A 14,054-nucleotide genomic window follows, 5' to 3' on the forward strand; every position below is an offset into this window, starting at 1 on the left:
ACGGACAAACCAAACACTGGCTCTAGATGAGCTTTGTGGCCACCATAGTTTCTCCTTCATGCTTTGCAGGCTGAACAGATAAAATGAGTTTAAAGCTGCAGTAGGTCATTTCCATAAAAATAACTTTTTGTCATATTTGCTAAATCTTTCACTAACTGACTCAACGATATAAAAATCTTCAAGCCTCCAACCCAAAGCGTCTTTATATCTCTCTGGGCTCTGATTGGTTGTTTTTGTTCGGGCCAGGTGGATTCTCACAGATGCTGTTAGGGGCTCTAGGAGGAGCCCGACGAAGCAGATTTTTTTCACAGATTATCTGTCTCATGTTCTACTGTCAGGATATAGTGAAAGTTTCAGCAAATATGACAAAAAGTTATTTTAATAGAAGTTACCTACTGCAGCTTTAAAGCATATTTATAAAGAATTTAAGAGAGCGAGAAAAAGATTGGAAATTGGTTTGGTAAAAGTTAAATGTAACAGTGATTTTAAAGTGTTCACATAGAAATATAAGAATATAAACATCTGGTTGGCTGTGCCTTATATAATATATTGCAATCATTGTAAGCTGGAGGCAGTTTTTGGGGAGGGTGATGTCACTTAATGGTGTTTATGTGGCTGTACTTTCCCACCAACACACACACACACACACACACACACACACACACACACACACACACACACACACACACACACACACACACACACACACACACACAGGTTGAAGTGTCTGGCAGTATAAATGGGGTGTCAGAGAGCCACTTCCTGCTCTTTCATAGCCGGTGGAACATCCATCTCAACCGGAGACACTGAGACACACACACACACACACACACACACACTCACACACCCACACACACACACTCAAACACACAAATGTAAGCGAGCATACAGTGGGTTTTTTTTGTGTGTATCTCCTGCACACACACACACACTTTGTTTAGGAAGAAAACAAGAATGAAGCAGAGAAGGATGGGCAATGGAGAGTAGAAAAATGAAGGAATGTTGCATTATGAGCTGCAGTAACACTAGTCTGCATACTGCTACTAGTTATATTCGTAGCAGTAGTGCTAGTACTAATACCTCTACGGTATTATTACTGTACCATGAGGACACAGAGGTCATGTCCTCAGTATCTTTCCTAGAAATTTGTGGATTCTCAGCAACTCTGGCAGAGTTTACGTCCTTTAGTTAATTACACTCGGCCTATATATTAAATGCTGACTCCAGTATTTAAAACGGACTCTTTAAAATAAATAAATGTTTCCCCGAAGAAATTCCTGACAGTGTCGAGTAAGCTTGGGAAAAAGCATCTACAACTTCATGTTGGGAGGAACGCGAAATAAAAAACAGTTAACAGTTAATTTAATAAATGCAGGGGCGTGTCCAGACTGTTCTCACTGGGGTGGTCCAAGAGGGGCACTGACTTATGCAGCGGTGGCATGAAGTATGTGTCTCAGCTTCCCAGTCATTCCCAATTTATACAATTCCAACACTGTTTATGGACCCAAGTATGCAGAAATATTCAAATACACTGGGTGAAAAAACCACATGTATACGCATGTGCCAAAAACTGCATGGGATTAGCATAACATGGAGACTCTTGGGTACCCACAGAACACATATTCATTCAGATATCTTGAGGTCAGAGGTCAAGGGATCTTTTTTAAAATGGCCTTGCCATAATTGGGTGGCACTTGGGGTGGCCAATCATATTTCAGGGGCGGCCCCCGCAGGCCGCCCCTCTGGACACGCCCATGAATAAATTAAATATAAAACGTTTTCTGTTTCAGAACCGTCCAATATTAATGTTTGGTCTGGAGGAAGGGTTTTCATGTTGGGGGGGGTGTGACTGCATACGGCGATATTTTACATGACTGTATTCACGAAAAAGAATCTCAATCTCAAGGTTCAATAAAGACAAAGAGGAAAGTCAGGATAGAGAGGAGGAGGAGGAGGAGGAGGAGGAGGACAACCAGAGAAAGGAAAGAGAAAACTGTTGTCTGAGGACGAGGAAAGGAAACGAGGGAAGGTCAGAAGCAGAAGAGAGAGGAAACAGTAAGCGGATGACGACATGCAGACAGAGGAGAAAAGATGATGAGGATGAAGATGCATCCTTATCACTTCCCCCGAACTTTAGTTGCCGCGCCGACAAAATCGTTCCGTTACGCAGCCTCCGACAAACTTCTCTCATTTGGCGGATAAGATGAATCTGCGAGAAGAAGAGAGGGGGGGAAGAAAAAAAACTAATGTTCAAAATGCATTAAATGTTTTTCATGTATGACTGCATTTTTGCTGACATTTCAGCTCCGTGCTCATTAATATGGAGACCAAATTAAACTTATGATTGCTTGTTGATTTTCTCTCCCCCCCATCCCTCCTCTCTCCTCTCCTCCCCCCTCTTTCCCTCTCGTCTGTTTTGTCAAGCGTTCATCCCCAGTTTCTCTGTTTCTGGAAAGCGCTCTGCCATTTTTTAAACACGCGTATATGATGAAATATATAAATATGTCTTTGTATTGGGTTTGCTGTAATGATGGTTCAGGTGAAAATATATCTGCACGATATTTCACGATTCCACAAATTATTGTTGCTCTGCACGTTATAAAGTATATTTCAGTATATTTATATCTGAATATTGAAAAATAGGTAAGTTAGAGCTGTAAATAACAGTTATTTCCACTATAGATTGATCTTTTTTCTCTGGGAAAAAAAGTGAAAAATGACATTCATAAAGTCCTCATAATCTGGGTTTTAGGTACATATACTGACATATATACATGATGTATACTAACATACATAAATCACAGTTTTCTCGTCTATATTTCAAACCTACTGAGGAATGAAATGCAAGTAAACAGCATTTGTGAGAGTGGATATCCAACATATGGGACCGAAGCAACCACTAATTAGTTTAAATTAGCCACAATTGATGTTTTCTGATTTTGGTCCAGACGCTGAGCTGATGCTCTGATCAACAGAAACTTTTAATGGCTCCAAAAGCAGAAAGAGTTGGAAGATTAAAACATTTCCAAGAGAGCAGGAGAGAGGTGGCGAAAGGTCAGAGGTCAGCGTGGCGCTTACGTTTCTCCTGTGAACCCTGGAAGAGAAAAAAACAAAAATCAAGAACAGGAGCGGTGGAAAGGATTATCTGCTGGTTAAATAAAGATCTGAGAGACTGGAGCCCCTCTGTCTCTCCATCTATCACTCACAAACTCATCCGGTCAACTCAGAAATACTAAATATACGAAGCCAAGATTTTAAGTTTCTTATTATAATGATTTACAGAATCTTTTTTATTTTACGCCACGTTGGTGGAAATGGGCTTCCATACTCTTTGTACCAGTGGCCAGTGTATCTCTCTCCTCAGTGACTGCAGAGATGGTCTCACTGCGTCCACACGGTCTTCACCTTTACAGTGACACAGACAGGAACACTTTAGTTTGAAGTTCTCCTGCGCGGTAGGGTGCCGTATTGGCTGTCAGCAGCTTGTCTCTGGCCTGCATCAGTGGACATTTTCATATGAAGTTGAACCTTTGTCAACATGCTGAGAGACTTCTGGGACTCTGAGTAGCGCTGGGCGGTGCCAGCGTGTTTTTCAAAGTTCACTTCACAATGCATGCCATCCTGTCACGTCTCCGGCGGCGCGTCAGTGTGGACGAGGTGTCAGCGTCCTCTCTCCCCCCCGCTCTCTATTTATTTACTGTATCTTTCCTCTCCCTCCCTCTCACTCAGTCTCTTTGTCTTTTCCTCCCCCCCTCTCTATCTGTCTCTCTCCGTCCCCGGGCCTGTGTATCTCAGTCCATCCTTGCATGGAGATTGACTCGAGGCATGAATACATCACAACTAGCCATCCATGCACCCCCCCCCCCACCGCCACAACCCCCTCTCCTCACACCACCACTCCCTACCTCCCCTCCAGTCTCCCCCCTCCACCGTCCCATTTCTCCAAGATCCCTCTCTCAGCACTTATCTCAAAGTTCGGATCTCATGCATTTTAATCGCCGTGTCTATCTTCCTCCCCCTTCCTCTTTTCTTTGACTTTGGATCAGTGGCACCCTTCAAACAAACAAACAACAACAACAACAACAACAAAACAACCCCCCCTCCTCCCCACCAGTTCCCTTTCCCCCTTTTTAAATCAATATTTGCCATCAGCGAATAAATCGTATAATTTCCTGACTGTTAGACGAGTGCGACGCCAACATATTTACCTTCAACTCATCTCTTTTTTTCCGCTGTCGATCCCTCGTTCTCGCGGCGTGGCTATTAGCTAAGTGAAGGGGATGGATGGCCGTGAAGCGCCGAGCGATAGCATCTCCATCAGAATCGGCGACGTTGAAAAATGGCCGCCGCTTCTCTGATGACAGCGCAGCAAAAACACACACACACACACACACACACACACACACACACACACACACACATGCCTGGATATGTCCTCTCACACACAGAGTCAGAGAAGAGACATTTAAATATTCAAATGGGGCCGGGCGGTAATGATAAACGACAAGGGAAAAGTAGAATCAAGTAGCTATTGATGCAGAAAATGAAAAGAGGAGAAAGAGAAAAGAGAGGAGGAGGAGGAAAATTAAGCAAAAAAGGAAAGATGGAGGCATTGAAGGAGAGTAACGCTAACAACAGAAAAGAGGGAGGAAAGAGAGATAGATGGAGAGTGATGGAGAATAAGATGGATGAATTAAGCAAAGGGGTGTTACAGTGAAGACGATGAAGATGGAGAAGTGTTGAGCCACAAATAAGACGAATGGAGGGCGTGCTGTAAGTAAAGAGACAAGGACAAAAGGAGCACGAGCAACAAAAGATGAAGGGATGAAAAGAGTTTTTTGAAGGGGAGGGAAAAAGTTGGAAAGGACTGGATATCTATTACAAACAAAAAGGGGAATACGACAGAGGAGAGGGGCAGAAGAGTGAAGACCTAAAGCAAAAATGAAGGGATGAAAGGAGTGAAAAGAGGACAAAAGGAGGGAGGAAAAAGGTAATAACGCCACAGACACGCCTCTCAACGAAAACTCACAGATAGCACAACTTTTAACTGTCTATTATACTGACCAACTCTGAAGTTAATCTGATCAGTTCTCTAAGAATTCATGAAAATACAACACGTGTAAATCTCAAAAATGGCAGCTACATTCAAAATGCCTGACTTCCTGTTGGGTTTGGGGCATGGGTCCAAGTGGCCTTTTTGTACATCTGGACATGATCTAAGTGTGTACCAATTTTCATACATATCAGTATCTATTGGGGACCCACAGAATATGGAATTTTTCGCCACCACCAAATTTCATGAGATTCGGAGTACGTTGCAGCTGCCAAAAATGCGATTCATTTCTAGGAATAATAATAATTCCTCCAGTTTCAATAATAAGTGCAGATAAAAGGAGGGAAGAAACAGCATTTAGGTTAAAGAAACAGTTTTAATGTAGGCTTTTATTCTGAAGGTCATGCTGTAACCAAATTCTGCTCCTTGAATGAATTAAAACCAAAACAGGTACAAACACAAAATAAAACGAAGTACTGGTGGTAAAGTTCCTAGTTGATAAAGTGCATTTTTCTCTTTATACATATGATACAATTATTTATAATAAACCCAATTGATAGCAATAAACTATGTAAAAAAGTACATAAATATAACTGTAGTTCAGCTCCACAGCGCTCAAACAAAAGCATAAACCAGAAGGGAAGAAAATATTCACTTGGTGCTACAAAATGGAGCATTTCTTTAAACTCTTTCCAAAAAGGACTCGGCAGCGTGCCGTCAAGTGCTGCTGCTGCGTTTGATTCCTGCACGTCTGCAGAGCTGCGACAGTTTTACCTTTAAAGTGGTCAAAGCAGGTGAGGTTGCGAGTGAAATCTGCTGAAAACTCCTGCGAGTGCCTCAAACGTTTCATCATGAGATGAGCTGCAAACAACAACAATGAAAATAAATCTGCTCCTTTTTGGAAGGAGCAGTTAAAGGAATACTCCACTGAAAAGCTAGCTTTTGAGTATCAAATACTCACCACCTGTAGGCCCGCCGAGCTTCCTCCTTTGTGGAGGACGGCAGCTGTTAGATGGATTTATAGCAGTTACAATGGATGCCATGGGAGAGCCAGAGTCTTTAGTTTAGAAAGCCGAAACTCAACCACGTCTCCTGCAAAATATGGGATGTAGAGTTGATGAGATATTCAGTATCAAACGTTTCTGAAACTTATAGATTGGTCTTTTTATATGATATGTGAAGGGAGGGGGGCAGTAATACCAATCAGTAGGTGGGCTTCCATCCACCTGCTTTTATGTTCATTTTCAAATTGTCTATTTATAAACCTGAATGGAAACGCTGAAATAAAAATAATAAAACCTCAAAATATTGAAAAAAAATTTCCATCATGTTTTCCTTCATTTACTGTCTCTCTTTTAATGACGTCATCTTGTTGTGTTGTTGTTTTGTCATTAGCGCCACCTACTGCTATATATAATGCTAATATCCAGATAACAACAGTGGTTGACCTAGTGACCATACCTAACGCTACGGCTGTGTGAATGAACATTGAGGTCTTTGTGGGGTTCTGAAAGGTCTCTGTAATTAATGTTAAAGAGTTCGGTCTAGACCTGCTCTATTTGAAAAGTGTCTTGAGATAACTTCTGTTATGGATTGGCGCTATACAAATAAAATTGAATTGAATTGAATTGAATTGAATTGAATTGAATTGAATTGAAAGCAAAACAGACACACAGTTGTCAAACGAAGTGACTCCCCCGAGCTGGGCTTTGTCTGTCCATCTGTCTGACGTGTGTCTGTCCTGCCGTCTGTCTCCAGAGCAGCCACGCTGAGCTGATGATGATGGAGAGCAGGAAGACCAGCCTGCTGGGCCGGGCCGAGTCTCTGAAGAGGAGCGGGACCGAACTACCCGGCGACTTCCACCGCAAAATACACAACCTGGCGCACACATGGAGACAGCTGGAGGTAACACAGACACACACACACACACACACACACACACACACACACAAATACATGTAACAAGGTTTAAAAATGCCAAACACAGACAGAGGTATCTGGAGGATCACACTGATATTTCTGTTGAGACAGGACTGCGTGTGTGTGTGTGTGTGTGTGTGTGTGTGTGTCTAATTTTAGGCTAATCAGTACTGATCTAATCTAGAACATGAAGATGATAATTAGTGTCGTCTCAATTAAGGAGCCCTGCTGCCACCGTGGCCTTTTAGCTGTATGCTGGAATGTAGATAGATAGATAGATAGATAGATAGATAGATAGATAATTAAAGATGTTTACATTCCTTGAAGAATCATCTTTAGAAATCCAATATTGGTCAGACTACAGTATATCCAATCAGATATGCGTACAAGGAATTTGACTCCAGCAGAAATAGGCAGCAAAAAGACAAACAAGAACTTCTCTAACCTTTGAATGAAACCAATAATCAGTTTAAAACTCTGAAGATGAAGTGAAGCGCCTGCAGCTGAATGGCCTGTTTCAAACCAGGACTTGAACAGCTCACAAACCTTGTCCCTCCAGTTGTCAGACTTAAAGCAAAGACCAGTGTGTTCATCCCGTCGGACGTAGGAAGCATTCAGGTTGTTGTCTGAGCGAAGAATGTCAGTAATACAGCCGGACGTTGTGATTGGAAAGCGAGGCGTTACAGGGAGCGATGGTGCAGATGTAGCATCATCACTAACTGCGCTGCCTCTGTTAGACGGAGGTGAATATCAGCCGTTTGATCCGCAGACACGAGGTGATAACGAGGTCCGAGGTCATGCAGGTAATCTTCGTGCCCTTGTAGAGAAAGTTTACTTCAAGTCGTCTTCACAGAAAAAGAAAGTCATCAGGAAACAGAAAGGCAGAGCAGCGTCTGCTCAGGTTGAGATGGACTGTGTGCTCGATGTCGCATGATAGATAAACACACACAGCTGTTCATTTTCCAATCTGTTTGAAGCGGCTCTGCACTGCCGAGTAATGACTGAAGATCTCAGTGACGTCACCGTGCTGCTGCATTTCAAACAGCACACCATGCTCAGTAGCATTAAATATAACAATGATTAGTGTTCATGGGTTTATTTTAGAGAGACTGAAGTTGAAAAGGAGATTAAAGAAACATTTTACAAAGCAAGTCTGACATTCAGCAACATTTCTCATTTGTTGCTGACTTTCTTTTCACCTGCGGGACAGGAGGAGACACACAGTGTAAAGGAAAGGAAAGGAAAGTTCTGACTTAAGAAATAACATCATCTTTCATATTTGGATTCCAAAAGAGACCTAGGAAAGCGCTGTGTGCCTTGCTGATGGGCACGTCGGCAGCACTTGTGCATCTTTACCCGGGCGTGGTGATTAATTCCAGGTCTGTGGCGGAGGTGACAGCTGGCGGCGGCTCGTCAGGAGGCTGAAATGTGGCGATGTGACTTTGTTCCTCCGAAGAAACAAAGCGTCTCCTGTCGACCGAGTGGCGCGTCGACGTGATCAGCTCGTTCACACAAACAGAGAGCGGCAGAGGAGCAAACGCCATCTGTGTGTGTGTGTGTGTGTGTGTGTGTGTGTGTGTGTGTGTGGTTTCCTTGTAGTCCCTAATGACACACACACACACACACACACACACACACATTATCGTCAGATTCAAAGTTATTGGACGTGTGTATGTGTGTGCATTAACATATGTATCAACGTTCTGAAACAGATTCCAGTTTAGAAATTAAACAACAGCAACAGATGAGTCTCTCTCTCTCTCTCTCTCTCTCTCTCTCTCTCTCTCTCTCTCTCTCTCTCTCCCTCTCTGTGTGTGTTTCCGCCACAGTAAGCAGACTGTGATTAAACTTCTATTACCGACAAAGAGACATTTGGACTCACAATGCCGTTTCACACACACACACACACACTCACACGTGTCAAAGTTTGTGTGTGTCATCGGGGAACAGAGGGATTCTGGGTAGTGATAGAAAGAGACACCAGTCAAGCAGATACTTTTAATCTCTCTCTCTCTCTATCTCACGCTATATGGCCAAAAGTACGTGGACACTCCTGTTTGTGTACTTTTTCATGGTTTAAACCCTTTTTTCTTCACTAAGAACAATAATTATAACTATAACTATAAATATATCTTTTTAAAGATAGTTTTAACTCAAGTGGATGGTGGAGTCCGCCACACAACTGCCGACATTTTTTTGCTTCTTCAGTGACATTGAAAGGTGGTTCAGTCCAGAGGGTGCCACACCTTTATCCTCCAATGCTGTCTTTCAGTGGCTGTCATTTCTCCGTTTTATAACTACAATGAAGATACTGATATCATACAAAGCTAGATAACATAACGCATCCATTGGTAATGCTAGCGTGTCAGGAAAGAGGCTAAATTATGCTACAAAGTTAGGCTGAATTTTGGCGATGGAAAAACATGCCCACTTAATCCCATTCAGTTTCTGTTTAAAAAGATCATTCCGTTTTTTACATGTGGCATAAATATGTTATTTTAGTGTATTTGAATATTTCTGCAGACTGGGGAGGATTAACAGTGTTGGAATTGTATAAATTAGGAATGTCTGGAAAGCTGAGACACATACTTCATGCTACCCCTGGCATAAGTCAGTGTCCCTTTTGTGCCACCCCAGAAAGTGTGGGCACGCCCCTGATGAGTCCTTCTGGAGAAAGATAGTTGATTGTTGAGTCTTATTCCCAGAAGATCAGACGGTTTGGGTTTTGTTGAGTGCTTTGGAGCCACATTACACAACAGGTGGCGTTCATGCTCCCAGGTCGTCAAATCCTAACGCTCATTTCTCCCTCTCTCACTTTATTTATTCTCCCTCATCTTTGTCGTTGCCTTCCCCTCCCTTCATTCCTTACTTCCCCTTTTCCTCCTTCCTTTCTCCTCTTTTATTTGGATTTATCTCTTACTAATCTGAATTTTAAGGGGAGTTTTTTTCTTGCCAAAATTTTCACTATACATCAAAGGTCTCTGCTCTGTTTGTCTCTCGCTATCCGTCTTCACCTCCCTCCCTCCATCCTTCCCTCTCTCCACCCCCTCCCAACATGGCGTCTGAGTAGCATATTAACGGGCCTATCAGTGCTGGCGTCGGCATCTGCTGCTTTGACACAAATTGGGAATTAACTGGAATTGATGTCCTGTGCCTCGCCTCTGAACTGTCCTGGCCTTATGAAGAATTTATGACAGAGCGCGCACGCACACACACACACACACACTCACACTGACACACACACACACACGAGCACGCAAGCTGAATTACGAAGAAAATAAAGAGGTTGTAAATTAGCTTTCATCTTTTCTGTTGTGGATTTTGGCAGCCGCTTGTCGTTTTTCACATTTGTTCAAGGTCAAACTGTGTGAGGACAGATACAGTGTAAATTCATAGATAGATAGATAGATAGATAGATAGATAGATAGATAGATAGATAGATAGATAGATAGATAGATAGAGACAGAAAGATGGAAAACAGAGGTGCTTTGTTTGTTTTTCGGGGTAAATTTACACTTGAAATGATCTGTTCATCAGTGTATCCATCCTTTTCCCATCAACACTCTAAAACGTTGGAGTCAGGACCAGATCACCACTTCAACCTGCAGGGAAAAGAGGAGGAGGAGGAGAGAGGAAAAAAAAAATCTAGTTAATTGAGTCCCCTAAAAACAACACACCATCTCTCTCTTTGTTCCATTTGCTCTCCTTCCCTCTCTCTTTATCGCCCTCATTTGCTTATTTTCATTTTCAGTCTGTCCCACTGGTTCTTTTTCATTTCCATTCTTTTACTTTTTGTTCATTTTTCCAGGGAGAGTCTCACTTCTTGTTCAGTCAGTTTGTCTGCATTATTATCAGAGCTAAGATGTAGATCTTGTGGTCTTCTAATGTATGTGGATACATTTAAACAGCACAAAAAAATAAATAATCTTTACTGATGATCAAAGCATTTACCTGACTGTTAAAATAGTGATAAATGCGATAGAAATGTCATTAAATAGACTAAACATATAATGTGTTTTTTGGATGCAAGATTGGTATTTTTTGTGATTTGGCGCCCCCACTTTCAGAGTGCAGTACCACTGTAAATATGGACATTTGTTATGATTACATTACTCATGTTCAAAAACTAGCGACTTTGCTAACACAGCTAAACATCCAGCAACTGCAGCACCACAAGAAATAGCCAGCCAGCGAATATTACTGACCGTGCCAACAGCAAGAAGCCAGCTCGCCGTCTGTCTGCAGACTCCTATTTCACGGAGCTCTCACCAACGAGTAAAAGCCAGACTTACTCTTGTACGGCGGCCTCTTGTTCGCCCATTTCGGTGCCGCTCTCCGTCAGCATTCAATGTTGTCCCCCCCTCCATAGTTGGTGTGTGACGCAGTCTGTAAAGCGTTGTGCACTCGACCTGGAGACCAAAGTTAGTGCGAGAAGGAATCAGGAAGCTGGTCTCTCAAGTTTAAATGTCAACGGAAAAGGTTCACTGTACACTAACACAGGTAACAAGCAAATGAAGGAAACATCTTTGACAACACTTCAGTATGTAAAATAAATAAAGCAGAACTGAATATGAACACATCCAATAATTGGACAACACATATTCAGCATAAACAAACACTGCAAATACAAAAAACACACAACCAACTCAACTGACTCTGGAAACTGTAAAAGTATTAAAGAAAGGAATCTGAAGCTGTTATGAGCTTGTTGAGTGTCCGCACAGTTTCACGCTGCTCCGCTCTGCAGGAAACAAACGGACTTTCAACCACAACCACCTGTAGAGAAAAGAAAATGTATCATATTATCAGAAACAAAATGAATGTTTTTGTGTTTCTTTGTCTTGAAAAGTGTACTTTAAGTCTTTTAAATTACATCCCCCTCTCTCTTTCCCCTTCTCTTCCTCTCCTCCAAACGAACCACAGACTCGTATAATCACTGTCGCCTCTTGTGAACACAGCTAACTGCACATTTCACCGGTCAGGGGGTCCTATAATCGGCCCTCTTCATCGTCTAATGGGCTGGTTTTACCTGCCAGAGTTCAGCTAAAGTAGTGTTTCCACTCAGGAGGGAGAGTCGCTGCTATACCAGCGACTCAATACCTTTTGTACAAACACATACATATGCAAATTAGCAACAGGGACCCATGCAGGGCTTGTTCAGGAGCGGCTCACAGACACTCAAAGTTTCCCTTGTTATGACCGCTTGTTAAAAAACTGCAAGATAACAGCTATCTGATCCTTTAAATTCTTTAAAACAATGCAATATGAACCCAGAATAAGACAAGATGTAGCATATGAATGGTGCTGCACAAAGTGTAGTTTGTGAAATGAATCATGTAAAAAAGTTTAAAACATAATATTAACATATCTCATTTAGACTCTCAAAATCACAGAGATAATTAAAGCTCAGCTTCCAGCAGCTGATTTCAAGCATGAAGAAACAGGATTGGACAGGAAGTTGCAACTGAAAGGAATTTGGCAGCACAGGGAAGCGATGATGGCGGAGAACCTTGAAATGTATGAATGAACAGAGAGTGGTAGAAATACACCGGTAGACGAAAGAGGAGACACGAAAGTGAAAATCTTCCTCACTAAACTTTTACAAAAGCTTCCCTTCAATAAGTAGAGGAGGAAGACGAAATGAATCATTTTCATCATTTACACTGTGCTGTTTTCTTCGAGATGTTGGACTGACAGACTGTATAGTTAAACATGGACATAGTCTAAGTGACGTCACCCATAGTTTCTTCAGTGTGGTCGTCACCATCTTGGCGGTGCAAGTGGTAGAAACATGACTCCATCAGCTCCCAATGAATCCAAAAATGAGCCAATGTGGAGCGTGGGTTGAGCTGAGGCGAGCTGAATGAAGCCTCACCTGTCACTCAAAGCAGCCGAGCTCTTTATTATGCATAACTTTAAGCCTTAATATAATTTAAACTGTAACCTTGGACATTTGTATGAACAGTGTTGGCTTCATTTACCAGCCGTAGAGGTTGCAGCTTGGTCGGACCCCATGTGTCACAGGGCTGCCTGTTGCTAATAATGTTGCCCGGCAAAGAACATCATGTCAAGTTTGTTAGAGATAATAAAAGTCTACACAGATACACACACAAACACACACTTGTCTAAATCCAAGAGGGGAATAGTCTCTCTCAGCGGCTTGCTGTGTCTTACTGTGTGATCAACAGGGGTTGGAAAATTACTCTGCAGAGCTTATTACACACACACACACACACACGCTGCTGGAGTCAGCCTCTTGTTATTCGAAGTTGTTCCTATTTGAAACAGTGATTGCTCCTCACCAAACACTCTTTCAGTTTGTATTGTGTCTAAATGATGTTTTGTTTTGGGTGTGAATATCGGCTCCGTAGGTGAAGCTGCTCGATGCTCTGAATGAGCAGCTGATCCGTTCGCACCTGGAAAAACAGCCGTTACGTTCTCCGAGCTTTGTTCGTCGACAGCAGCCGCCTCGTTCACACAGTAATGACAGACTGCACAACAATGATAGCAGCGGCATTAGCAACAGCAAGCTAATTCATAGTTACAATAGCAGCATTAGCAGCACTGTTGAGATGAATCATTACATAACAGAATGAGCTGGTGGGTGGGCGATCTATCACAGTATATACACAGTGCTTCTGCAGCTTTCAACAGGTTCAATTTCAGACTTACAAAGATCTTTTTAGGACCATATTCTGTCCGAGCGCTACCAGAACTTTACCGCAATAAATACAGTAGAACTTATTACAGTAAAAGGATTTTAGTACTGTTGAGTTTTAAGCCATATTTTACCATATACATTTTAAATAATTTTAAGTTTTTACCATCAAAATGAAAATACCATGTGAATCCTACGACGGTGGTTTTCTGTGCAGTTTACAGTCTGTAATATAAATAAAAAACTTTATTTTGTATAAATTCCTTTAAAATGTTGTATAAATAAAGGTTTTGCCATCAGATATCACAGAGTTTTACTGCTTTACAGTGTACAGCAGCAGTTTTGGACCCAAACCTTCGTATGACCAAAACCAACCAAACAACAACAGCATCAACAACAACAAACAAATTAAACATCATTATA

General features: G+C 42.0%; 1 protein-coding gene across 4 annotated transcripts in view; it reads left to right on the forward strand.

The window, feature by feature from the left end:
• The window catches only part of akap6 (A kinase (PRKA) anchor protein 6), a 200,152-nt gene that overhangs the window by 139,762 nt on the left and 46,336 nt on the right, over nt 1–14,054 (forward strand). For all 4 annotated transcript variants that reach the window (XM_051383743.1, XM_051383746.1, XM_051383745.1 and 1 more), the window contains exon 16: nt 6,812–6,958. In XM_051383743.1, coding sequence (XP_051239703.1) covers nt 6,812–6,958 — 147 coding nt within the window. The remainder of the gene's footprint in view (nt 1–6,811; nt 6,959–14,054) is intronic.

The sequence above is a fragment of the Dicentrarchus labrax genome, unplaced genomic scaffold (assembly GCF_905237075.1).
Source record: "Dicentrarchus labrax unplaced genomic scaffold, dlabrax2021, whole genome shotgun sequence".
Lineage (NCBI taxonomy): Eukaryota > Metazoa > Chordata > Actinopteri > Moronidae > Dicentrarchus > Dicentrarchus labrax.